The sequence below is a fragment of the Salvelinus sp. IW2-2015 genome, linkage group LG20 (assembly GCF_002910315.2).
Source record: "Salvelinus sp. IW2-2015 linkage group LG20, ASM291031v2, whole genome shotgun sequence".
In the NCBI taxonomy this organism is placed as follows: Eukaryota; Metazoa; Chordata; class Actinopteri; order Salmoniformes; family Salmonidae; genus Salvelinus; species Salvelinus sp. IW2-2015.
Genome location: NC_036860.1, coordinates 7869670 through 7897644, shown reverse-complemented (window position 1 = coordinate 7897644; position 27975 = coordinate 7869670). Strand labels below are relative to the sequence as shown.

The 27975-nt window shown below is 46.6% G+C and overlaps 1 protein-coding gene across 1 annotated transcript; it reads left to right on the top strand.

Annotated features, from left to right (window-relative positions):
- Positions 1-13: 13 nt before the first annotated feature.
- On the top strand, positions 14-27894 carry LOC111981890 (MAGUK p55 subfamily member 3). The gene is made up of 18 exons (XM_024013381.2): positions 14-130; positions 7441-7498; positions 7731-7849; positions 9973-10050; positions 10616-10696; positions 11712-11849; positions 12088-12169; positions 14055-14140; positions 14312-14386; positions 17302-17498; positions 18348-18412; positions 19982-20002; positions 24060-24221; positions 24698-24778; positions 24916-25009; positions 25123-25231; positions 25527-25655; positions 25931-27894. The coding sequence occupies exons 2-18, from the start codon at positions 7462-7464 to the stop codon at positions 26108-26110; spliced, it is 1734 nt and encodes a 577-aa protein (XP_023869149.1). The 5' UTR covers positions 14-130; positions 7441-7461; the 3' UTR covers positions 26111-27894.
- The last annotated feature ends 81 nt before the right edge of the window (positions 27895-27975 follow it).

The following is a 27975-nucleotide window of genomic DNA, read 5'->3' as shown; positions in this document are numbered from 1 at the left end:
AGGAGGAGCGGACATTCTGTAGCAGCAGGTTTGTGAGCGCAGAAGCCGGGGGAGGAATCGGAGCGAAGAAACAGTGTGGCTGCAGTGAGGAAGGAGAGACACATACAGAGAGAGAAGGACAGAGAGAACGGTAAGAAAATCTGTGTGTACATTACTGTCATGTCTGCTCCTTATGTTTGTATTTCTGGTCTTTCTGTGAAGCGTCAGCTAGAGGAAAATGCTCTGTGTTGTTTCTCTGCCAGCCGGCCGGCCGGCAACATGAGAAAAGCGGAGCACCGTAGCACTGCAGAGAGAGGAGGATGACAGAAGGAGGGAGGAAGAGGGAGAGAGGGCGTAGGATGACAGAAGGAGGGAGGAAGAGGGGGAGAGGGCGCATCAGGCAGAGAGAGGAAGTGGGAATGGAAAGAGGGAGAGGAAGAGAGGGAAAAGCTGAAATAGAGGGAGCTCCCAGCAAGTGAGCCTGCCTGGCCATTAGAACGGTGTGGATGTTTAAGTGCGTGGTAGAGGAGAGGAGAGGGGCGGGGTGTGTTTGACTGACACCATGCAGCAAGGAGGATGTGAAATGTCAACACTGAAGGTTTTCCTCCATATTACACATGGTGAATGGTATTTGGATTCCCTGGACCACACTGCTACTTCTCCTGTGTGTTGTCAACATGAGATTCCTGATGTTGTCACCTCTCTGTGTGTGTGTGTGTGTGTGTGTGTGTGTGTGTGTGTGTGTGTGTGTGCGCTGCGTGTGCGTGCGTGTGCGTGCGTGCGCGTGCGCGTGCGTTGTGTGCGCCTTGCGTTTATGCGCATGTGTGTGCATGCCTGTGTGTGTGTGTGTATGTGTGTGTGTTGCGCGCTTGCGTTTATGCGCATGTGTGTGCATGCCTGTGTGTGTGGTATGTGGTGTGTGTGTTGTGTGTGTGTGTGCGTGTGCGTGTGTGTGTGTGTGTGTGTGTGTGTGTGTGTGTGTGTGCGCGCTTGCGTTTATGCGCAAGCGCGTGCGTGCGTGCTTGTGTGATTGTACAAAAGAGACAGGGTTTTTGGCTGTTTGCCAAGGTCCATGTCCCAGCTGCTGGAAAATGCATGTCGATTAGAGGAAGATTGAGGGGCCAGTAGTGAGGGGTAACGTGTGCTGCATGTGAAAGACACATTTGGACCTTGCCCAACTATGCTAACCGCTGCTGTCAGTGCTGTTTAGTGGCAGTGGATTAGTTGAGTGTTTGTGCAGACAGTAGCCAGTGTCGTAGAGCAGAGGTGTTAGACAAGACACAGTCTGCCTCATTATTGATCAGGGCTGTCAGTGAGAAACTGTTCATCACTTAGTCAGTGTGGTGGCAGGGGTACGTGGGTGCAGGGGGGGGGGGGTAGGTTTGTCATCACTCACTGATTTTAGAGTTTGTATGCACCTCGTGTCATCACCCACTCACTGACTGTTGTGTAGAATGTTGATGTGCTGACATAGTTAGTTAGAAGCTATTTGGGATTGGCATCAGGCCACGCTCTACAGCAATTGGTGCCTGCAACATTACATTTGGTGCCTGCAACATAACATTTGGTGCCTGCTTTGTAAATGTCACTTCCCACCATATGCATAATATAAACCCACAGGCTCAGAACGGAAGCATTTGACCCTAAAAGTGGGACAGACAGTGTTGACCCAAGCCGTGAACTCGTCCTTCTCCAAACGGTAATCTGTTAAAACAGATTTGTTTCGTCATTTTGGGTACGCACACGCACCCTACAGCCATAGATCACTGAGCTTCTAGTCTACGTACAGTATGTCCACTGGAGCAGCCCTCTGAGTCTCTCCTCATGCTGTATTCTCACCCAACGTCATCAGCCCAGCCACAAAATCTTTGCTCTCAGAAATCGCTGCCGTTTGCTGTGACGACGCTAGAACGACAACAACAACGTACGTTGAGGAGTACGTAACACTCTAAAAAGGGCCTGGTAGGCCGGTAGCATACGGTGGCTGTACTGTAGTAGCCTGCCTGAGGGGCTCTTATGGGTGCAGTGTTGATAGAGAAGGAACAAATGGTGCAGGGGTCGGTTGATAGCAGAGAGACAGATAGACAACATTATGTTATGTGCAGTTATGTGCAGTGGGGCACCAAGCTCCTCTCACTGCTGTAAAGACGCTATACATTCATATTCACCTAGGGATGGTCCCCTACTCATTTGTCCTCTGCTTCACACTGCTCCTATCCAGTGTGCTGGCTTCTGTTCTATTCCGTTAAATCTAGTAGAGTCCTTATAATCTATGCTATGGTATGGATTGTAGTCTTTGATGTGGTTGGTGGTTAAAATGAAGACGATGATGACAATGTTCTGCTGATGTTTCTTCCGGGGCATACTCTAGCCTATCAATCAATCAAATGTATTTATAAAGCCTTTTTTACATCAGCCGTTGTCACAAAGTGCGGTACGGAAAGCCAGCCTAAAATCCCAAACAGCGAGCAATGCAGATGTGGAAGCCTATGACCCCTGTATCTCGTTGCCTGGGGCGATGGGGTTGTAGAGCAGTATGGTGCCTGTCATACAGTATGGTGCCTGTCACACGGTACGGTGCCTGTCACACGGTACGGTGCCTGTCACACGGTGCGGTGCCTGTCACACGGTACGGTGCCTGTCACACGGTACGGTGCCTGTCACACGGTACGGTGCCTGTCACACGGTACGGTGCCTGTCACACGGTACGGTGCCTGTCACACGGTATGGTGTCTGTCACACAGTATGGTGCCTGTCAGACTAGGAGACCCCTGCTGTTCCAAGAGAGAGGCTGAGGCTGTTGCAGGTCTACCCAGGCCAAGGTTACAACCTTGCTGTCAGCACAGGAGGTTGGTGGCACCTTAATTGGGGAGGACGGGTTCATAGTAATGGCTGGAAAGGAATACATGGAATGGTGTCAAACTCATGATACGAGTCCATTCACTATAATCCAGCCATTATTATGAGCCGTCCTCCCCTCAGCAGCCTCCTGTGAGTTGTCAGGTATTCCCAGGCCTCTAATCAACACCCTCATTATCGCCTGGTTACGACCTAAGGTACTGATGCTTCTGCTACCTTGCTAAGGCACCACGTGGGCCTGCGAAGCGCTGTGTGTGTGTGCATGTCTCTCTGTTTGTGCGTGTTTCCCTGTCCTGTCCTCAGGTGTCTTTCTGTGTGCACGTCTTAGAGGCCCTTTCTCTTTCTAACCTCATATTTTTTGTGTATCTTTGTGACTGCGTGGTTTTTCACATGTTCATTTGAGAGGATGATAAGTGTGTTGGAGGCACTGTGAGCCTGTCTTTCCTCTCTTCTCTCTGCAGCGCCAATTCTCTCGGCTGTCTTTGTGCTTAGATTTATTAGGCATTCACACCCTGTCTTCATTCATCTCAGTCTCTGCACATAAGAAAATGATCTCTCTATTTCTGGTCCCCATCCACTGACTCTGCTGTTCAAAAAAGCGGTTAGAGGGAGGAGGGGAACTTTTAAAAGGATTACATACCCATCGTAGGTAATAGGCACGTAATAACACATGTAAGTGAACGTTGATGTTGAAGCTCTCATGCTGGGTTTTGTCACGAGTTGTCCTTGATTATAAACTGGGTGGTTAGAGCCCCGAATGCAGATTGGCTGACAGCCGTGGTATATCAGACCGTGTACCACGGGTAGGACAAAACATGTATTTCTACTGCCTTAATGACGTTGGTAACCAGTTTATAATAGCAGTAAGGCACCTTGGGGGTTTGTGGTATATGGCCAATATACCACGGCTAAGGGCTGTGTCCAGGCACTCCGCGTTGCGTCATGCTTAAGACAGCCCTTGGCCGTGGTATATTGGCCATATACCACACCTCCTCGGGCCTTATTTCTTATGTATACTGCTTCAGTTAGATTGTTACCGACTGTCATTCTGGTGGATCTCCAAGAAAGAATTGTGTTCGTGTTTCTTCTTGTTGTCTTCAGTTTCTTAGTGAACAATGGCCACCCTTGTAGTGTGGCACTTGGGAATAGAAGTTTCTATTCTCACAGTAGGTACTAAACAAGAAAGAGGCATCCATCCTTCCTCCCTCCCTCCTAACCTCCTCATTCTCTCATCTCTCCATCCCTCTCCCACTGTTTCATTCTCTCTGTTCATAATTCATGAGCTGGTTGCTGTCTCAGTAGGAGTTAAGCCTGCTGTAATGATGGAGCATCGCAGCAGCACGGTGAGGAAGGATCTGAAGCACACTAGGAGAATACACTCGGGGTTGCAGCGCTGGACCTGTAAAGAGCTATTATTGTACCCGCTTAAACCGTACATGAAGAACTCTCCACCTCACTAGTTATTGTGCATGCAGAGCTGCATGGCGCCTGTCCTTATAAAACATAAAATGCAGCTTTTATATGTCACGTATATTATGCTGTATAACCGTTTCCATGAGTGGAAGCTCTGTTTCTGCCAAGAGAGATGTGAAAGTGGGCCATGGATGTGTCAGTCTTTTGCATGAGAGAGAGAGAACGGGGCAATGCATTGTTATCCAACCCTATACTGTGTTTTATTTTGGTTTGACATGGAAGTTTAGCATCAACACCCTCGCAGGTGAGTGACAAGCACCTCCATCCATCTCTCCGTCCACTTGCTCTGCCGCCTACCTCCTCTTTTCCCCTCTTCCCCTCCAGCTCCCTTTCTCTCTCTCCCCTTTCTCTCTCTCCCTCTCTCAATTCAATTCAATTTAAGGGGCTCTATTGGCATGGACAACACATGTTAACATTGCCAAAAGCAATTGAAATAGATAATAATACAAGAGTGAAATAAACAATAAAAAATGAACAGTAAACATTACACAAAAGTTCCAAAGGAATAAAGACATTTCAAATCTCATTTAAAATGTCTCTCTCACACACTCTCTCTCTCTCTCCCTCTATCTCTCTATCTCTCTGTCTGTCTAGCTGGTTGGCTGAGGTGATGCACTGTTTGAAGTGCCTGCCTGGCAGTGTGAGTGCGACCTGTGAGTGTGAGTGCGACCTGTGAGTGGATCTGCCTGTGTGTGTGTGTGCGTGTCTGTGTTTTTATGGGTGTAATGGGGGTAATTTAGATGCATAAGATGCACTTGCAGAAGTGGTCATTGTTGTTTATTCAAGCCTGTAAAACTGTTAGTTGAATTGCAACAGCGTTACAATAGTATTGAATCAGCTGTGGCTGTAGTGGTGGCATCAGTGTTAACACGGGCCTTGCTGGCAACAGTGGCTGAATATAGTCTACAGTACAGTGACACTATGCCGCCCACAGTCTAGATATGCGTTCCAAATGGCACTCTATTCCAATAGTGCACTACTTTCAACCAGGGCCCATAGGGCTGTGGTCAAAAGTAGTGGACCATATAGAGAATAGGGTGCCGTTTGGGACACAGTAGTCTGGGAGAGCGTATACCGGGTGGCTATCTGTGATGTAGGCAGGTTAAAAGATGGAGTGCATAAAGAGGAGTGAAGATGGGGATTGATCCGTAGGCCTGGTGTAATATTACTCTGCGTTACCGTACATTATTCTACCGTATGCCTGGGTTACCCCAGGAGGAGAGGGGGAAGAGAGAGGGCTGGGGGAGCTGGGAGAAATATGCTGATGCTGTATTGGAATCAGTGTTTTTTTTCTTCTTCTGGAACCTTCTTTAAAAAAAGGTTCCAGAAGGGTTCTTTGCGGAGGGATAGGGTTCTCCCAAGAACTGTTTTGATATGAAGAACCCGTTTTGGAAGACAAGGGTTCTAACTAGAACCTTTAACATCCTAAGGCACGTTTTTGGAAGAAAGGGTTCTTTGATGATTCTTTGGAAAGCAAGAAGGGTTCTGCTTTTCCCAGCATGCTCTATTGCAAGGTGAATTTCAGAATTGTTTGTTTTAATGTCTGTGTGTTTGCATGTACGTTGATTGATTGATACATTTTATGCTACACAGAGATAAAGAGCATACGTTTTTTTAAACTAGTCCAATCTGTTAGTTGGACTTATTGCACCCGTTACTGAGATGGTTTTTCCAGTTAAGATGACTGAGATAGTCTCAGTATTTAATCTTTTCTACCATGGCAGTCATTCTGAATAGAGGTTGCGGGTGATTTAAAATTCCACTTGTTGGATATCCTAACTCTGGCTGGATTCCAATAGGAATTAAACATCACTTTGCAAGCCAGCATAATGTTACTTGCAGGACTGATGTAGCCTGTAAACCAGGAGATTCCTAACACCCCTGTATTAGGTCAGGGGTTCCCAAACTTTTTCACTCAGGCCCCCTTTCCAGCATTGGGGAACATCCAGCGCCCTCCATGAGCATGCGCCACATCTATTTCTATGGGCACAATCACTGTTTGCAGATTTATAGCTCCTTTCATAGAGGGTTCTAGTAAGAACCCTCCAAAGATAAAAGGGTTCTCGGTAGAACCCTTCAAGGGTTCTAGGTAGAACCATATACAGGGCGTTCTCTAAAGAACCCGACATGAAGGGTTCTAGGGAGAACTAGATGGTTCTACTTAGCACCTTTTTCTCTAAGAGTGTACTTTAGAAGTAAACACAATATAACATCTGTTTTGGGAGAATGTTCTAGTTTCAGTATGTGCAGTATTTGTTATATTTTGAGGGGTATATTTCGTTTTATATAAGCATTTTGCTTCATCCAGGATATGCCGTAATTCTCCCTGCCAACAGACCAGGGAGCTTTATGGGCATTCATTGTTAGTTTGACAGTGAAGGAATGGCTGTTTAAAGGGGTATATCGTCATGATTCTCCCACAGCGGACAGCAGACTTGAGTGTAAAGGATGTGGTTGTGTTGTTGGTGTTAGTGGACAGACGAAGCAGAAAGGACAGATTCAGCAGACACACACACACAGTCACTCAATCACTCACCCCTCTCACACACACACGCACACGCGCACGCACACGCACACACACACACACACACACACACACACACACACACACACACACACACACACACACACACACACACGTAAACAAAGCTTCCTTTGCATACCCTGGAGCCCACAGCACAGCGGACACGGTGCTAGCAGTCAATGTGATGAATGGTGCCCGGCTTTGAGAATGTATCACGCTACTTTGCGTCTCTATCTTGTTAACACACACATACACACACACTGAGGTGAGGCGTTGGCTGGTTACTGCACAGGAAGTCTAAGACGCAGGCTAGAACCTGTCTATAGAGGATGTACTGGCACCATTAAGAGTCTACCGCTCTCCAGATCCCAGCACATCTGTTCCAGACACACACACACACACACACACACACGGAGGTACACACATCATTGGAGTATGCAGCACTTTTAGGATCACCTAAAATTGTCTGCAAAACCCTTAAACCCTTAAACAGTTTTCAACCCAGTGACATTCTCTTTAGGAATAACACAGTGTGTATGAGATGAAGAGAACTAAAGGGAGTATGTGACTCATTTTCATCCATTTTCTCTGCTTCTCTCTGCCAGGCCTCACCTTTTTGCTGACCCATGAAAGAAGCCATGCCGGTTCTCTCAGCAGGCACAGGTGAGATTAAATACACCACACATGCTGCAACCTTTATGGATCAAAATCGAATCCCAGGCTTACTATGTAGCTCAGTTGTCCAGGGTAGCGGGTTTTGACTGAAAATCTCTTTGGATAAAAGTGTCTGCTGAATGGTATCTATTATTATAGATTGCATTACTCAGTCCGATCTGAGGATGTAAACAAAAACGTATCCCAGTTCCTTCACCCTCCCTCCTCTCCTCCTCCGCAGGCCTGCACGAGACTCTGGCCCTTCTGACATCCCAGCTGCGTCCTGATGCCAACCACAAGGAGGACATGGTCTTCCTCAAAGACGTCTTCAGTGAGAAAAGCCTGGGCTACCTCATGAAGGTACACATAAGACTGGGTAGCAGGGGCGCATCTTTTGTTTTAGAAGTGGGGGGGACATAACTATATATATACAGTACCAGTCAAAAGTATTATACATGGAACTTTAGATAAACCTCACCTTAATTAATGCAACCGCTGTGTCAGATTTCAAAAAAACTTTACGTAAAAAGCACACCATGCAATAATCTGAGTACAGCGCTCAGAGCCCAAACAAGCCATGAAGATATCTGCCATGTTGTGGAGTCAACAGATGTCAGAATAGCATTATAAATATTCACTTACCTTTGATGATCTTCKTCAGAATGCACTCCCAGGAATCCCAGTTCCACAATAAATGTTTGATTTGTTCCATAAAGTCCATCATTTATGTCCAAATACCTCCTTTTGTTTGCGCGTTCAGTACACAATCCATACTCACGACGCGCGGGCAAGTCCATGCGAAAGTTCAGATGAAAAGTCATATTACAGTTCGTAGAAAAACATGTCAAACGAAGTATAGAATCAATCTTTAGGATGTTTTTAACATAAATCTTCAATAATGTTCCAACCGGAGAATTCCTTTGTCTTCAGAAATGCAATGGAACGCAAGCTAACTCTCTCACGTGAACACGCGTAGTCAGCTCATGGCACTATGCCAGAGCCCTGACTCAAAGAGCCCTCATTCCCCCCTCCTTCACAGTAGAGGCATCAAACAAGGTTCTAAAGACTGTTGACATCTAGTGGAAGCCTTAGGAAGTGCAATATGACCAATATCCCACTGTATATTCGATAGGCGATGAGTTGAAAACCTACAAACCTCAGATTTCCCACTTCCTGGTTGGATTTTTTCTCAGGTTTTTGCCTGCCATATGAGTTCTGTTATACTCACAGACATCATTCAAACCGTTTTAGAAACTTCAGAGTGTTTTCTATCCAAAGCTACTAATAATATGCATATATTAGCAACTGGGCCTGAGTAGCAGGCAGTTTACTCTGGCTACCTTATTCATCCAAGCTACTCAATACTGCCCCCAGCCAAAATAAATGTTCATTTAAATGTATTCCAGGTGACTATCAATCAATCAATCAATCAAATGTATTTATAAAGCCCTTCTTACATCAGCTGATGTCAAAGTGCTGTACAGAAACCCAGCCTAAAACGCCAAACAGCAAGCAATGCAGGTGTAGAAGCACGGTGGCTAGGAAAAACTCCCTAGAAAGGCCGGAATCTAGGAAAAAACCTAGAGAGGAACCAGGGGTGGCCAGTCCTCTTCTGGCTGTGCCGGGTGGAGACTATAACAGAACATGGCAAAGATGTTCAAATGTTCATAGATGACCAGCAGGGTCTAAAAATAATAATCACAGTGGTTGCAGAGGGTGCAACAGGTCAGCACCTCAGGAGTAAATGTCAATTAGCTTTTCATAGCCGATCATTCAGAGTATCTCTACCGCTCCTGCAGTCTCTAGAGAGTTGAAAACAGCAGGTCTGGGACAGGTAGCACGTCTGGTGAACAGGTCAGGGTTCCATAGCCGCAGGCAGAACAGTTGAAACTGGAGCAGCAGCTCATGAAGTTTGTTGAGAGAATGCCAAGAGTGTGCAAAGCTATTATCAAGGCAAAGGGTGGCTACTTTGAAGAATCTCAAATATAAAATATATTTTGATTTGTTTAACACTTTTTTGGTTACTACATGATTCCATATGTGTAATTTCATGGTTTTGATGTCTTCACTATTATTCTACAACGTAGAAAATAGTAAAAATAAAGAAAAACCCTGGAATGAGTAGGTGTGTCCAAACTTTCAACTGGTACTGCATATATATATATATATATTTTATCCAGTTGGATAAACACTCCAAACAGCCTACCTGACCGCTCAGAGGTGTCCGCATGGTCCTAAAGCACATCGTGGCCTCGTTTGTATCACATTCCAATTATAAAACCCAGGGGGACCAAAATACAAATTCAGAATGTGGGGGAGGCATGTCCCCACCATCCCCAGTGAAAGTTGCACCCCTGCTGGGTGGCAACGTTGCCAATGTTAATGGAAGTTATGGTACACCTTATGTTGTTTAATTTGTGTATGTGCGCGTGCGTGTGTGTTGGACCTCCCTGACCTCTCCTGTGATTGGCTGCGTGTTGCAGATCCATGAGAAGCTGAGACAGTACGAGCGCCAGAGTCCTACACCTGTCCTTCACAGCGCCGCGTCCTTGGCTGAGGATGTAAGTTGAAGAACGCACGCACACAGACACACACACAAACACAAGGAACACACACACCACACACACACTGCCAAAGTGTGAAGCGCCCGTCCTATAGAGTCAGTCCCAGTGTGTTTGCCGAGGACCGAGGAGCGGTAGATGCAGGTAGTAAGGTACGGAGATTTATTAGGTTACCGTGCGGTAATGTGTTGTGGTCTGAAATTGCTGATTCATCTAAACACTAATGAGACTCTCTCCACATCCTGCCTCTCCTCTCTCTCCTCGCGCCAGTTAAGTGGGAAAGTGCTGAGCCATAAGTCCTGGCTGTTTATTCTCCTGTGTGTGTATTTGTGTGTGTGCAAGCACACTCTGTTTATTGCTGCTTTTGGCAACAGCCGTGCAACTCTACAGTATATATATCTATATTTGTGGATTCTATTCCAGACTACTAACAGTCTGCTACACTTTCAGTATATATCTGCTACATTTTTCAGTTATATCCCAAGCCCACACTGTTGAACACACAGGTTAATACCAGGTCAGAGGTCATGGTCTGACTGACAGCTCTCTTGTGATTTGGCGGCAGGTGGCAGAGGAGCTGCAGAGTGGACCAATGAGTGTTGAGGAGAAGGAACTCCTACAGCTGTTGACGTCCCCCCATCTGAAGGTAAACAAAACACCCAATACACACAGAGAGACCTGGTTATGGAAGGTGGGGTGGCTATTCATGCATCCATTTGTATTGGATCGCTCAATCTGTGTCAACCTCTATGTACACTAAGTATACAAAAGTGTTCCTAATGTTTGGTACACTCAGAATCAGTGGTGGAAAAAGTACCCAATTGTCATACTGGAGTAAAAGTAAAGATACCTTAATAGAAAATGACTCAAGTAAAAGTGAATGTCACCCAGTAAAATACTACTTGAGTAAAAGTCTCAAAGTATTTGGTTTTAAATATACTTAAGTATCAAAAGTAAATCTAATTGCTCAAATGTACTTAAGTATAAGTCATTTCAAATTCCTCATATTAAGCAAAGCAGAAGGCCACATTTTCAATTTTTTATTTTTTTATTTATGGATAGCCAGGGGCACGCTCCAACTCAGACATAATTTACCAACAAAGCATGTGTTTAGTGAGTCCCTGTAACGATGTACGCTGCGAGTCGAAAGGAGCAAGTTCAGGGAGTGAATACATTTAATAAATAAACAAACATGAACAGAACAAGAGACAGATGCAGAAACAATCACGCCTGGGGACTGAACCAAAGGGAGTGACGTAAATAGGGCAGGTAATCAAGGAGGTGATGGAGTCCAGGTGACTGTCAATAAGGGCTGGTGCGTGTAATAATCAACAGTCTGGTGACCCAGAGGCCAGAGAGGGAATACACGTGACAGTCCCCTAGATCAGAGATAGTAGGGATGACCACTCTTGATAAGTGTGTGATCCTTTTCCTGTCCTGCTAAGCATTCAAACTGTAACAAGTACTTTTAGATGTCATGGAAAATGTATTGAGTAAAAAGTACATCATTTTCTTTATGAATGTAGTAAAGTAAAGTACAGATAGCCCAAAAAACGACTTAGTACTTTAAAGTATTTTTACTTAAGTACTTTACACCACTGCTCAGAATGCAGTTCTGCAATTCTAACATTAATCCTTCTCTCTCTGTCATCTCCCATCAGGCAGTTTTGTCAGTTCATGACACGGTTGCCCAGAAGAACTTTGACCCCGTGTTGCCACCACTGCCTGACGACTTCGAGGACGAGCTGGAGGAGGAGTCAGTGAAGATTGTCAGACTGGTCAAGAACAAGGAACCACTGGTGAGTCATTGTAACAGAGAGGATGACAGAGAGAAGAGATACAATTGTAGAGGATGGGAGGATGAGGGGATGAGGAGATATAGGGGTGGGGGAAGTGCGAAGTGGGACTGGGGCTGTGTTGATTGATTGGTTGATTGTAAAGAAAACAAAAGAATACAAGGAAGGAACAGAAAGAATAGATGGGACGAATGAGGATACAATCCCGGGAGGAGGAAACATCCATCTCTCTCTGTTCCAGGGGGCCACCATCAGACGGGATGAGACCACAGGGTCTGTGATCGTGGCCCGCATCATGAGGGGCGGGGCTGCAGACCGGAGTGGTGAGTGATTCAGTCCCATCCTGTCCCTCTCTGTGTCTGGTCTTAACCCACACTGTCTGACACGTCCTGATTCATCATCCCCTTCCTCTGTAACTTGCACAGACAAGACAGTACGTTTTTGTTGGTCTGTCAACTGAGATCTATGGACTGCTCAGATAATATTGTCAGACATAATATGTCTGAAAGCATGGCTAACCGAGACGATGTAACTTCGACAATTAATCAGAGGTCTGGATATAAATGGCCTTCTAGGCAGCAGTATACTGTAGCCTAAAGTATGTCAGTGGATATACATTTGAACGGTAACATCCTGTGTAGAAACTGCAGCTGGGAGAATCCTCCACTGATGATTCCGAGATGCTGCAGAGATTAAAGCAGCAGCATAGCGAGAGAGAGAGATAATGGTAGACAGAGAGACAGACAGACAGACGAGGATCTCCGTCGTTATCAGGCTGTTTGAAGCTGTGCTCTGTCTTTCCCCTGAGAGTCACATATCACACATTACACACTCTCTCTCCAACGAGCTGACCGCTGCTGTTACCATGGAAATACCATCTGAGACGTGCGTGTCTTTAATATGTTTGGTGTGTGTTTAGTGTGTGTAGTGTGTGTGTGTGTGTGTAGTGTGTGTGTGTGTGTGTGTGTGTGGGGGGGGGGGGTCGTTACATAGAAAAAGGGGCATTACCATCTGTCTGTTCTCTGTACTGTACATTATGTGCTTATGCCTGTCTTTTTCCTCTCTCCCTTTCTGCCCTCCCTCCTTCTCCCTCTCTGCCCTCCCTCGATACCCTCCCTCCTTCTCTCCCTTTCTCCCTCTCTGCCCTCCCTCCTTCTCTCTTCTCTCCCTTTCTCCCTCTCTGCCCTCCCTCCTTCTCTCCCTTTCTCCCTTTCTCCCTCTCTCCCCTCTCTACCCTCCCTCCTTCTCTCCTTCTCCCTTCACCCTCTCTCCCTCTCTGCCCTCCCTCCTTCTCTCCTTCTCTCCCTTTCTCCCTCTCTCCCTCTCTACCCTCCCTCCTCCTCTCCTTCTCTCCCTTTCACCCTCTCTCCCTCCTGCCCTCCCTCCTTCTCTCCTTCTCTCCTTTCACCCTCTCTCCCTCTCCTACCCTCCCCTCCTTCTCGCTTCTCTCCCTTTCTCCCTCTCTGCCCTCCCTCCTCTCTCCCTCTCTCCTCTCTCTTCCCTATCCCTCTGAACCTCCTCCTCTCCTTCTCTCCTCTTCTCTCCCTCTTGATCTTTACCCTTCTTCCCTTACCCTTCTTCTCCTCCTTGCCTTCCTCCTTTCCTTCCTCCTCTCCTCACCCCTCCCTCCTACCCTCCTCCTTCTCCTTCTCTCCTTCCCTCCTTCTCTCCTTCTCTCCCTCTCTGCCCTCCCTCCTTCTCTCCTTCTCTCCCTTTCACCCTCTCTCCCTCTCTACCCTCCCTCCTTCTCGCCTTCTCTCCCTTTCTCCCTCTCTGCCCTCCCTCCCCTTCTCTCCCTCTGTGCGGTAATGAGATGAATTGATCCCATCGCTCATCCCTCTTTGTCAGGTTTCAATGATGTGACTGCAGTAGATCATGACTGAAGAGAGTGATACCACCACTCCCAAGCCCTATTGTCCATATCTCATCCCAGTTAATAGTGGCATGATTGATATAGTACACCTGCTACTGATACAGTGCTGTGCAAGATCTCCTCGATACACGATACGGTGTGCAACCCAAATGGCACCCTAATCCCTATACAGCCCACTACTTTTGACCAGATTCTATAGGCCCTGGTCAAAAGGAGTGCACTATATAGGGAATAGGGTGCCATTTAGGGAATAGAGTGCCATTTGGAACACATGCATAGATCTCTACTCCAGCTCGCCTGTTGTCTCCCCTCACCACCTCCTCCCCTCCATCCAGGACTGGTCCATGTAGGAGACGAGCTACGGGAGGTTAACGGCATCTCCATCATTCACAAGAGGCCTGATGAGATCAGTCAGCTTCTGGTGAGACTAGAGTAGAATACGTCATGTCTTCCTATTATTTTAGACCACCAGCTCCAGCAGCGCTGTTTTCCCTTGATTTCTGTTGGCAATGCATGCAGCATCAACTCTGTTGGGAAGATGTGTATTTCTGTGTAGCTAACATCCTGCTCCTCTCTGTGTGTTGCTGTTCAGTCCCAGTCTCAGGGCTCCATCACCCTGAAGATAATCCCAGCCGTTAAGGAGGAGGACCGTCTGAAGGAGAGCAAGGTGAGGAACACAACACAACGGTCTGGGCACGCTCAGTGCAGACAAACACAGACACAGCTGCTCTGGAATGGAGGAAGGGTCAGAATACAACCTGGGTTCAGGCTCACACATACAGCAGTAGAGTCAATGGCAGAGGAATTAAAACAGTTTGTGCCAACATGCACTGAGATGTGTAGGTGTAATTCGAGACGTGTTTCAGACACACTACATGACCAAAAGTATGTGGACACCTGCTCGTCGAACATCTCATTTCAAAATCATGGGCATTAATATGGAGTTGGTCCCCCCCTTTGGTGCTACAACAGCCTCCACTCTTCTGGGAAGGCTTTCCACTAGATGTTGGAACATTGCTGCAGGGACTTGCTTCTACTCAGCCACAAGAGCATTAGTGAGGTCGGGCACTGATGTTGGGCGATTGGGCCTGGCTTGCAGTCTGAGTTCTAATTCATCTAAAGGTGTTTGATGAGGTTGAGTTAAAGGCTCTGTGCAGGCCAGTCAAGTTCTTCCACACCAATCTTGACAAACCATTTCTGTATGGACCTTGCTTTTTGCATGGGGCATTGTCATGCTGAAACAGGAAAGGGCCTTCCCCAAACTGTTTGCCACAAAATTGGAAGTACAGAATTGTCTAGAATTTCATTGTATCCTGTAGCGTTAAGATGTCCTTAAACTGGAACTAAGGTGCCTAGACCGAACCATGAAAAACAGCCCCAGACCATTATTCCTCCTCCACCAAACTTTACAGTTGGCACTATGCATTGGGGCATATAGTGTTCTCCTGTCATCCACCAAACCCAGATTTGTCCATTAGACTGCCAGATGATGAAGCGTAGTTCATCACTCCAGAGAACACGTTTCCACTGCTCCAGAGTCCAATGGTGGTGAGCTTTACACCACTCCAGCCGTCTCTTGGCATTGAGCTTGGTGATCTTGGGCTTGTGTGCGGCTGCTTGGCCATGGAAACCCATTTCATGACCCGCCCGACAAATAGTTTTTGTGATGACATTACTTCCAGAGGCAGTTTGGAATTCAGTAGTGAGTGTTGCAACCGAGGACAGACAATTTTTACACGCTATGCGCTTCAGCACTCGGTGGTCCCGTTCTGTGAGCTTGTGTGGCCTACCACTTTGCGGCTGAGCCGGTGTTGCTCCTAGACGTTTCCACTTCACAATAACAGCACTTACAGTTGACCGGGGCAGCTCTAGCAGGGCAGAAATTTGACGAACTGACTTGTTGGAAAGGTGGCATCCTATGACGGTGCCACATTGAAAGTCACAGAGCTCTCCAGTAAGGCCGTTTTACTACCAATGTTTGTCTGTGGAGATTGCATGGCTGTGTGCTAGATTTTATACACCTGTCAGCAATGGGTGTGGCTGAAATAGCCAAATCCACTCATTTGAAGGAGTGTCCACATACTTTTGTATATATAGCAGAGGTGGGACCAAGTCATTGTTTTACAAGTCACAAGTAAGTCTCAAGTCTTAGCACTCAAGTCCCAAGTCAAGTCCCAAGTCAAGACAGGCAAATCTGAGTCAAGTCTCAAGTCAAGACCGTCAAGTACCAAGTCAAGTCTCAAGTCCTGAACTTTGAGTTTCGAATCCTAAACAAGTCATAATGTCCTCTTCGCCAAATGTAATACCACTTCATATTTTTAACAAGTAGAGTAATAGTTAGTATATTACATTTACGCAAATCATGAATGATTAAAAAAATATCTATAAATGTATTACTTTTCCATGGAAATACATGGGTAGAAAGACCCCCCCCCCCCCTCTGTAACAGCGGGAGAGACGTGGTAGGCTGGGTCGGGTCGTGCGGGGTGGTTGCATAGAAATACATCACCTACAACAGCCTTTGCCATGTAGAATAGAGAATCGAGTACAGATCTATGTATTGCATTTCTATCTGGAAAACTGAATCTGAATGCGGTGCCTCAGATGAAATAAACCGCCGTTTTTCATTATCAAAGGAGAAAGCTCAAAACTGCGGAGGACAGCAGAGAGGGGGATGGTGGGATTTGTGTGAAGCATAAACACAATCAGAGGTTCAAGCACTCGCCGTAATCAGCAGGTTAGGAAGAGTACACAACCATTCTAGGAGGCACTCTGCCACAAATGTGCTCATTTGATCTTTTCCAGCTCCAAACAGCGGGGTGGCGAGTCAATCTGTCTAATCTAGGCAAGCAGTGAGGAGGGCACATAACAATACAGGCTCCAGACGTCACAAGCCAGCAAAAAGAAACAAGTTACACACACTCATAAACACACAACCTCGTGTGATGGATAGCTGTCGGCTCTATTAGCCACGACTTACCGTTCTTTGTGCAGCTTCTAATGTCAAACAAAGTTGGAAATTGTTGCGCCTCCGTCTGTAATTTTCTTCCCGCGTGTTTTGAAGTTGCAATCCATTTTTTGTTGATACAGCGTCGACTTTATATCCGAAAATAATAATTTTGGGTATCATCTTTCCAAGGGCTCCATCTGAATTCACCCACCGACGTTCCTCTGCACTGCCACGCACAACTTTTTCTCAGCAGGCACAAATTGATTGGCTGCTGTCCGATTCAAACTGTAATCCGTTAAATGAAGAGTTGATGCTCTGCACACTTTTTTTAATAGCATAATTTTTTATATTTGGGCTTGGGGAGGGTATCAAGTCAGGTCGAGTCATAAGGCTCAAGTGCAAGTCAAGTTACGAGTCATTGGTGTCAAAGTCGAGTTGCAAGTCATCATATTTCTGACTCGAGTCCAAGTCATGTGACTCGAGTTTCACAGATAGACTCTGAAATCTATTTACAAAAGCATCACTTTCCCTCTCTCTAGTTTGAGGTGATCTGTCAATTATTTTCTGTACATACCGTATGTATTTCTGAGATGGTTTAACAGTTGTGTGTGTGTGTGTGTGTGGTCTCTCAGGTCTACATGAGGGCCCTGTTTGACTACATCCCTGCTGATGACAAGGCCACGCCCTGTCAGGAGGCGGGACTTCCCTTCAAGCGAGGTGACATCCTGCAGGTGGTAACACAGGACGACCCCACCTGGTGGCAGGCCAAACGGGTGGGCGACAGCAACCTCCGMGCTGGACTCATRCCCTCCAAACTCTTCCAGGAGAGGTGAGKCTATAGGCAGAGAGGTCCATGGACAGGTGRTAGCTCATAGCTCAGAGAAGAGTCTAAYTACAATATGAAAATGATCKGATCAAGCCTAGTGGTTGTACTGTACTGTGTCACATTATGCCTCTTATYCATYTACTGTAGGACTCTTATATRAMGTGCAGTATGTGGACTGAATTGRTTTCAKAACAGRGCKGATATCGCCATAGAGCTGTCTCTATCTGTTCCATATTCATGTGCTCCACTTTCAGGGGTCAAATGTGTTTTTAAATCAAGTATCAGAGCCGCTTGGATCTTAACACATGGATCTAAATATAGGATTGAATGGGAACGCTCCATTATGTCAGTGTCATAATCCCTCAATAGGGTGAATATGTAAACGTGTGGGGGTGCTCTGCATTGGGGGTATAAACACACCCAAGCCCCAACCCACTGCCCACTCTGTATTCATCTTAGCTAAGCAGGGGGGAGTGATACCGGCGGCTGCAGCCTGATTGCGGACACACACACACACACTCAAACACTCACACTGTGTTGGATTAATCGTGGTGGCTGAAATACAGAGAGGGGAACCTCAGCCAAGCCATGGGTTTAATCTCTCATACTAGCTTTGCTTCTTTCACTGAAAACACATTTGAGGCAGGGGTCAGTATGTGTTATATCTCTCTGTCTCTCTCATGGTCTAATCTTCTTTTTCAATCTCTTTGCCTCCCTCCTTCACCGCCTCTTTTCCTCCTATCTCTGTTTATCTCTCTGACACTGTCCTGGTCTCTCTCTTTCTCCCCCCCCCCCTCTCTCTCTCTCTATTATTTATTCTCTCTTTCTGTCCTCCTCTGTACATTTTCTCAGACGGCTGGCTTACCGGGTAAAAACGGGCACACTTCCGAACCCTAAATCCCCTAAAAATCCCACCTGTAAGTGTCCACAAATAGGTGCTATCAATAACCTGAAAGGGTTCTTCGGCTGTTCCCATAGGATAACCCTTTGAAGAACCTTTCGTTGGTTGCAAGTAGAACCCTTTTGGTTCCGGGTAGAACCCTTTTGGGTTCCATGAAGAACCATTTCTACAGAGGGTTCTACATGGAACCCAAAATGGTTATCCTATAGGGACAGCCAAAGGACTCTTTTGGAACCCTTTTTTCTAAGAGTGTACAGATATACAGACAAGTGTTCGCTGTTGTACCCAATATCAAACTGAAGCGCAAGCATCTCTTTTGAAGTATAACGTCTTTGTCAGTGATGGTTCATGTTCGTTTTTTATAAGATATAGATTTCTCCACCCGATAGATGTTTTTATGTTGACATTTATTTACCCTTTTTTTGCTGGTAGTTGGTGTCCTCGGGAGTATTAGTATTGACTGTTTATTCTCTGCTGTCATGAGGATGTGTTTTGAAAAGGGACGAGAGAGAGAGAGGGAGAGAGAGAGGGGGAGGAACAAATAGAAAAAAGAGTGAGAGATGGCTTTGGGAGGGGGGAGAAGAGAGGGAGGGATCACAAAGATATGAATTAATCTTTCATGTCTGGTCCATCTGGCCGGTGAGCACAAAGTGTGTCTCTATAGTGAGAGAGACTACAACAGACTAGAACCAATTAACAGGATGAGTGTGTAACAATGTCCATTTTGTCCACTCTGTCTCTCTCCTGCTCTATGTTGTGAGGTAATAGTATTGGGTATGTCTGAATAGAAGTGGCCAGGTGAGTGTTCAATGAGAGCGGTGGCGCTTCGTGGTCCATAATCCACAGGCGATCCGATTAGGTCTGAGCCCCAGGGAGACAACAAGAGCTTAGCAATATGTCAGCTAGCCGGCTATACCATGGAGGCCCATGTCTGTGTGGACTCTCTCTCTAACCTGTTTCTACAGTCATCTACCCTATCATTTCTCTACTCTTCTCTCTCATCATATCTTCCTCTTCATCTCTCTCTCTCTCTTCTCTCTCTCTCTCTCTCTCTCTCTTCTCTCTCTCTCTCTTCTCTCTCTCTCTCTCTCTCTTCTTCTCTCTCTCTCTCTCTCTCTCTCCTCTCTCTCTTCTCTCTCTCTCTTCTCTCTTCTCTCTCTCTCTTCTCCTCTCTCTCTTCTCTCTCTCTCTCTCTCTCTCTCTCTCTCTCTCTCTCTCTCTCTCTATTTCCTTGCCACTAGAGAAGCTCCTGAGGTTGCTTTTTAATGTGGGTCAGAGGCTCGACCCTCGATGACGTCATAGAACAGAGCTGAACTGAGACCATTTCGTTTATGATCCATACATGATTCTGATGACATTCTACCGTAATCTACTAGTTCATTGGCAAAAATCTCAAATCCCTTTCTCTCTCTCTCTCTCTCACACACGTTTTTTCTCTCATTCTCCAACGACTCACCTGCTAGAAAAGGTTATTTAGAGAAGATGGAGAGAGGAGGTACAACCAATATCCCGTGTCCGTTGGGTTTTTGTGTAACTGTTTGTCAAAGATTTCTCATATCCTCCTTTCCCTCACTGCTTACCTCAGATGACCAGGGATGTGACAAAGGTGAGTATACTGGTGCAGAGATGTCTGCAATCCTCTCTCTCTTCTCTCTTCTCTCTTTCTCCTCTCTTGTCTCTCCCCTCACTCACACATAACCAAGATCAGGGAATGAGGGCAGTGCTGCACTAGTTTTATTGCCACTGTCGTGATTAGACAGGACATGGACATGCAGAGAATACTAGTAACCATCCACAATTAGGCATAATCAAGATACATGGACATGTGGTGACAGTTTATGTTCTTATATTACTCTTATATTCTCATGACTTCCTTTGACAATTTGAGCTCCGTGTTTTGAAACTGCTTGGCATGACTACGAGAGGACGGTTACTGTCTGCTTGCAGGTACTAGAAGGTATATTAGTAGAGGCATCAAAGCTCTCAGCCGTCCTCTCTTTCGTTTGGTGTGTGTGTGTGTTGTGTGTGTGTGTGTGTGTTGTGTGTGTGTGTGTGGTGTGTGTGTGTGTGTTGGTGTGTGTGTGTGTGTGGTGTGTGTGTGTTGTGTGTGTGTGTGTGTGTTGTGTGTGTGTGTGCCTGTGCTGCGGGGGTGGATGAGACCCATGGGTCCTGTACTGCTCTGCTTCCAGCTTAAATCCTCCCCACTATAGGCAGCCTACGAGACCAGAATAGAGATTCACCGCGATTGCAGTGTGTGTGTGAGTACGTGCGTGCGTGCGTTCTAATAACGGACTGGGCACAACGCCAAAAATCAATTTTCAAGATTATTTTAAGCATCTTATCAAAATGTTCTGATATGGCCCCAACCTTGTAGGATATTGTTAAGTGTGGGACCAGCACCTACCCTACCTTATAAGAACATTACGTAAAGCATATTATGGCAATGCTAAAGAGCCATACTTTGAGAGCCCGTACCTTATTGTAGTGTGTAATGCTAAGGCAGGCCTGCAGACTGGAAAGCACGGCCTAAAGATAGCAATGACCCATCCTCTCCATATCATCATCATCAGCTTCTATTATTTTGTTCTCTCTTTTCCTCTTCTCCTCTGTAATCATCTTGTTCTGTCTACTGCAGTTTGCTATCCCTTCTTCTCCTCACTCCTCTACTGTGTCTTGGTGACCTGTTTTCTTCCTTGCAGAGGATTTCTCGTTCTCCCTCTCCCTTCTCTGCTGTCGTCTTTTCTACTGCCCCATTTTTCTCTGTCAGCGCTATTTTCTAATCGTATCTTGAGTTGTGAATCTACCATTGTCAGCACTTTTGGTTGCATGTCCAGAGTTTCAGAGACGTCAGATATTATTGCTTGGTTATTAAATATTGATTCAGCAGTTCTGGAGTTGTAATTGCAAAGGTTTTGTATGCTAGCTACCATAGCTTTGTGAGCTGTCCATTTACAAAGCATGTTGGACACGCAAGAGCCCAGTTCCTTTTCCAGTCGACTGCCTCCGAAGTGCTCGTGGTGTCTGTGTGGTGTCTGTCCCACTCCTCATAGGCTGCCACAGTGGCTGCGGGCTCCGGCTGAGGGCCTGTCCTGCTGAAACCTCTGTTTGACCTTGGCTTAGTGACCTACCCTGCGCCCACCCCTCTGCCCGCTGCCCCGCGCTGCCCGACCCTGCTGTCCTGCTTCGGGCCCGCAGCCCCCCACCCCCCCCACCCTCTGTACCCCCCTCCCCACCCCTCTGGTCCTTCCTCGAGGTTACTTACCCTCCGCTCACCCCGCCCCCTCTTCTCCCTGCTTGCCTCCCACAGAGGACTGTGATTGTGAGGGCTATTTCAATGGACGTACATAGGTGGAGGCCTGCACGTCTTCCTCTTCTGGCCACCTTTACCTCTTTTGCCGTCTGATGTTCTATGTGTCCTCAGGACTTGTTGTGTGCTGCTGGCTAACTGAAATGCCGCTTTGGGTTGGGGGAACGTTGATGTCCTGAGGGTGGGACTGGCTGGAGTTGGGGTGTCTGTGTGGGGAAGTGATGAGAAAGGAGGAGAGAGGTGGAGGAGAGAGGTGGCGGGGGGAGACAATGCTGAGAGGAGACGGAACTGATCCCAGTTCATTTGATAGGGAAGACTAGTATTGAAGGAGAGAGTGTGCATTCCAGCACCAGATTAATATGAAAGAGGGAGGGCGAAAAAGGGGAGTTTAGTCTCTCACTCCTTCAGGTGTCATTAACAAATCGGTCTCGTTACGTAATTAGGGTAATGAGAAAAGTGCTGAAGAGGGTGTGATAGAGTGCGAGTGCCAGACGTGAAACAGTTTTATCTCCAGTAGATATCGAGACACAATGGCTGCTATGCGTTCTGTCAGAGTAAACAGGCTCATTAGGCTCATATCAGTTCCCCAGACACCAGAGTAGCAGTCATTTCAGGGCATTCAAAATGTTACTACTTGCTAATGAGCGTTATCAATTGGATTTACACCTCAAGCTACCGATTGGTAATAGCGTTTGCATCCAGACTGAAATTGCATTGGCACGACAATATAACGCTTTTCCCGGAATCCTCAGCCCCCTGCTGCCCTCCCACTGTCCTCCCCTCGCCTCCTTCACCCTTACATGACCTTGAGGCCCCTCCCCTTCCCCCATACCCCAGAAACTGTTGGAGTGAAAAGCAGAGCACACGGAGTGATCTGAACACAGCTGACAGTCAAACACTGCCCTCCCATGGCAATAAGACCAACTTTATTAGTCTACACCTCATTTGAGTGCCAGTAATCAAAGGGGTAAACATGTTTGTTTACCTTCGTAATGACACAGAACACTGACATCAACCAATCAGGTTACTCCTTATATATGGAGATTAAACTCAGCACCCTTGCCTTGCCCCAAACTGAAGCAGTGTTTGGATCCCCCTGAGACTCCCCTCTTGCCTCTTGCCTCTGCTGCTATGGCTGATGTGCACCCCTCGTATCCTCACCCCCTACGAGGGCCCTGCTGCGTTGGACGCATTGCACCCTCAACCAACCAGGCACGTTTTGCTGCTTGTTTCACCCTGTGTGGAGACTGAGGCGCGAGGCTGGTTTGTGTGATGCTCTAATGCCAGTTATAGTCTCTCCTAAGTGTAAAGCAGTGGCGCCCTCCTGTGGCCAGGTGTTTTCCTGGGAATTTTATTCAGGTACTGTTACCGGCTTGTTCCCTCAGGTATTCCCACTGTCCGCAGGCAGGGGGGGATGGGCACCCTTGGGCCTGGAGAGACTGTGTGTGCGGTCTGCGTGTGTGCGTGTGTGCGTGTCACTCCCACTACACCGTGGTCTCCAGAGTCCGGCTGCCCTATCCCTCCTGGTCCACTCCTGTAGCTCTCTGTCAAGCAGCATGTCTCCGTTAGTACTGTATACTCTTACATGTGTTACAGACCAGACCATTGTCCTTCCGTGGCAAAGAAGCTCTCTCCTTTATCTTTACTGTAGCATTATTAGCTGTTCGTTGAGAGAAGCCAAGTCTCCTTTAAAACGAGAAAGGAGAGGCGGGAGCTTGATGTTGATAGCAGAAGTGTTGATAGCTAGAGCTAGATGTTGATAGCAGCTTCCCTCTCAGTCCCAGAGCTTATTTCTCACTGTCCGAGTGGAGCTGCTAAACCCCCTTGTCAGATATCAGCTGCATGTGACTGATACGTGTTGGACACACGCGTGTAAATGAGCAGATTCAGTCGATATCTCACAATGCCGCCGGCAGCCCATTTACCTTAGAGATAAGCACGGGTCGGGCTGTCGGAACCTGTAGTACCACGCACTGATTAATGACGGATCACAGCTTACCACTCGTGTTTTAATGGTCACACGGTTCACTGGGGGGTTTTTAATGCATGATTATCAAGGGTTGCACTTTCTTTGTTATTTGATAACCAACACGTGATAGTAATGGTATGGTTACGTTAGGGTTTGATCTGCATGATAGCCTGATATGAAAGGACACTGGTATTGTGCATTTCAAATGTTTGAGAACAACCACAGGCGCTATCTAAAATGCCTTTCGAGAATACGGTTCATGATGTAGAAAGAGCATGTGTTAGACAGTGTATCAAATCACTTGATGATCATATCTGACCTTTTGACCCTGTGCCTCCCTGCCTCACTTTGCTCTCCCTGCTCCTTCCACCTACCTGTCCTGTGCAGCGGGTCTGAGGAGGAGTTTCCGTCTGAGCCGAAAGGAGCGGTCAGGATCCCTCGGAGGAGCGGCCAGCCGCGACCCCACCGACCCAGACTTTGCCACCTACGAGGAGGTGACTCGCTACCAGCACCGGCCCAACGAGAGACCCCGCCTGGTGGTTCTGATCGGTAAGACAACAGCTTCAGGATGACTATGGCAGTGTGGAGTCATTCTACTTTGATGATACTGCCCTCTAGTGGCCAATACTACAAACAGCAACTTCCTCTAGTTGTGTGGTAGGCTTGTGAGAACCAGCCCGATCTCGCAGCACATATTTTCGTTCACTTTAAGCAGTCAGTCTGCTTGACCAGGCCTGTGAGGTCTTATCTACAGTACCTAATGCTATTTAGGTTTCTGATAAGTTAATTAATCAAAGTGCACAACAAACGGCGCATCCAGTAACTAATCAGTTGGACTTAACTTGATGTTGATGCGGATTTTTCTCAGCAAATATCGATTATTTGTCCCTGACAGTTCTGTTTAAATAACTCTGCGTCACTCCCTCTCTCTGCTATCTCTTTCTGTTTCTCTGTCTCTCTCTCTCTCCCTTTCTTTCTTTCTTTCTTTCTTTGTCTCTCATTCTCTCTCTCTCACTCGCACAAAGGCTCCCTGGGAGCTCGTATCAATGAGCTGAAACAGAAGGTGATAGCAGAGAACCCACATCGCTATGCTGTGGCCGTACCGCGTGAGTTACACCTTCTGAATCTCGCCCTCTTCTTTCTACACTGACGGCGACACCCTCTGACACCCTTGTAAAGAACTGCCACACCAGTAAAACCATCACAGCTTTCCCGATATTCCCCCTATCACTTGTGTCTCCAGATACCACCAGGCCCAAGAAGCCTCATGAGAAAGAGGGGTTGGAATACCACTTTGTCACCAAACTGGRGTTTGACGCAGATGCTCTGAGCAACAAGTGAGTTCTCTTTGATACTATATGGCTGATCTGTAGGGCCGTACTGTCCCTGTCTCTATAGTACTCTGCTTTGTTTTGTCTGTTTCGTGCTTAGTTGTGTCCTGTGTGTCCAGGTTCATAGAGCATGGGGAGTACAAGGAGAACCAGTATGGTACCAGTATAGAGGCTATCCGCTCTGTACAGGCCAAGAACAAGATGTGCCTAGTGGACGTGCAGCCAGAGGTAGGGCCAAGGCACATTCTCTGCAGTGAAGCATATCCCATTCTGTCATAACGTCTGTGTCAAACCCTATTCTATGATGGCCCCTGACGTTTCTCCTGTGGTCTCTTGGTGAGAGTACTTCCTGTTTCAGTCAGGCTGGCTGCCACATTCGCTTGTGTCACAGTTATCCGTAGCATCTCTGACATCTCAAGAGGACATTTCTCTGATAGTATCTGTTCTCTAAACCCTGTGTACTCTGTGTGACAACCAAAGCAGACTGTGTGAAATTGCATCTGACTGTGCCCTGGCCCCTTAGGCTCTGAAGACGCTGCGGACATCTGAGTTCAGGCCCTATGTCATCTTCGTCAAGCCGCGTGTCCCGGAGAGCAGACGCCGTCGTAGTGCTGCCACTTCACCAGCAGGGGGAGATCATGGGCGAGTGACGGTGAGACCTGCTGTCTCTTTTTGTTACAGTGAGCGGAGTCTGAAATGTGCTCACATGAATGTATCAATGAGCTATTTAACCTTTTTTTCTGTTACTCAATCTTTTATTTTGCATGGCATGCTTTCTCCTTTCCTAATTTCTCCTCTCCTTAATCTGATATCACCTTTATAGCCTTCCTCACTCTTATGCTTCCTCATGTCTGACTGTCTGTCTGATTCTCCTCTGTCTGTCTGTTTGTCTGTCCGTCCATCCGTCCATCCATCCATACCTGTCAGGATGAGGACCTGCAGGAAATGCGTCAGTCAGCCCAGCAGATGGACCAGCAGTATGGCCACCTGGTCGACCGGGTCCTAATCAAGGAGGACTCAGCCAGCGCCTGCACAGAACTCCGAGGCATTCTGGAGCGGCTGGAGCGTGAGACCTTCTGGGTGCCCCTCTGCTGGGTGCGGACCTAACCCCCCTCTCCCCAACCACCACCCTCCAGAGGGGGGATCACAGCCCCCCAGCCCTTCATCCAGCAGGACCCCTACCCCATCCCTTTTCTGATCTCCTGGACCCCTTGGCTCCATGGGCCAGCCTGTAGGGTGTGGAAGATACTGCCCCAAACCCTGGCCTGATGCCGGGCCAGCCACACACTGGCACTAGGGGAGAAGGGCATGCGGCAAAACCCTTTGGAACATTTCTGTGTTTGGAATGTTCAAAGGGAAAGATTGTTGTTCTGGCTACTCCACCCAACCCACCCACCCACCCACCCACACACACACACACACACACACACACACACTCTCTCTCCATTGTTCAAATTCATGTTTTTCATATATTTATTCAAGTTGTTTTTTTATTATTTATGTCAGTCAGTCAGCCAAACATACAGACATCTTTATCGTGGAACCATGTGGAGTGTCATCTGTAGCTTCCTTTGGCCCGCAGTGTCTAGTACTTGAGTTTCCCCTTAATATAATAATATATGCCATTTATCACACGCTTTTATCCAAAGCGACTTACAGTCAAAAACCTCATACAGGAGTCCTGCAGGAAATCCTACACAATTTCTTCACAAAGACAACATGACTGTTTTGTCAGGTTTCCTCACCTACGTCCGTTGCTCGTTGATACAATGCATTCTGAGTGAGGCCTAGCCATTGTTATGTTGTTGAAATGTTATCCAAAAGCCAATCCACCTGCTTCCATTATACCTGGAGAATGAATAGAAATGCATACATAGTACGATTAACCAACACACTCTGTCAATAGTACAGTAGGATAGATGTAATGATACAAAAATAAATATATTATTTTATAATGCTTTATTTTATCAATTATTTTATGATTTGGACGACAACTTAATTATTTAAATCGCAGATGTAAATATTCTACATGCAAATCCTACCGTGCCAACGAACGATCTCGTAGCACTTCAATGCAACCTGCTGAACTTTGACCCTAAGTGTCTAATCCTCAGTGTGAATTACTTCAGTTCTGGGACTCTGGATGTGTGGATGTCATGTACACACACACACAAGTGCACTAAAACATGCTATGCTCCTTTTTGTGTACCAGGGAATGCACTTTGTATAGCTGACATCAGTCACGTGTTTAAGACGCAGGTGCAGTGTGGGTAATAGGGTTTTGAGGAGGGGTGGGGTGTGTTCTATGGTCCATCTTGATCATCAGGGTCCTTGTTAAATTGTTCTGTATGAGTTTTTATCTACAGGCGAGGACACTGGGGTTAGTGGGATATGGACACCTCCAAGTGTGATTGTGGGTTCAAGCCGTCCTTATAAATGCACACAGATGTGACGTGTTTCTTTGACGTTATCGTGGTGTTTACAGAGACAATGTTAAAAGCCATTTCAAGGTTACAAGGTAATACACAAGAAAAACAAATGACTCATGCTAGTCAAACTGTTGTCACTTGACTAAAGCAATCAGCGCCGTTTGGTGAAACTCCACCTGTTCTCAGTCTGTATATTGGCTCTGTCGTTCTGACCTACTGGTGATCTTCTAGAGACTCTGTATTCTCTCTCTCTGTGGGTGTGGGTGTGTGTATGGACTTCAAGTCTTGTTTCATGGTGGAGAACTGAAACTATCAACAGGAGCTTCCAGATCCTCCTTTCTCATCCTGTTCTCTTTTTAACATGCAATGTGTTCTTGATCTTTTACTGTGCTATGTAAACCAAGAAATCCAGAATGTTGACTTTGTAACGTGACATGTATAAAGTGCCATTGTAAAACCAGATGAACCAAGTGCTACTTTGTGTATGTTTTGTTATAGTCAAATCCTACCAAATTTTGAATTGGATTAACCTATTATTTTGAG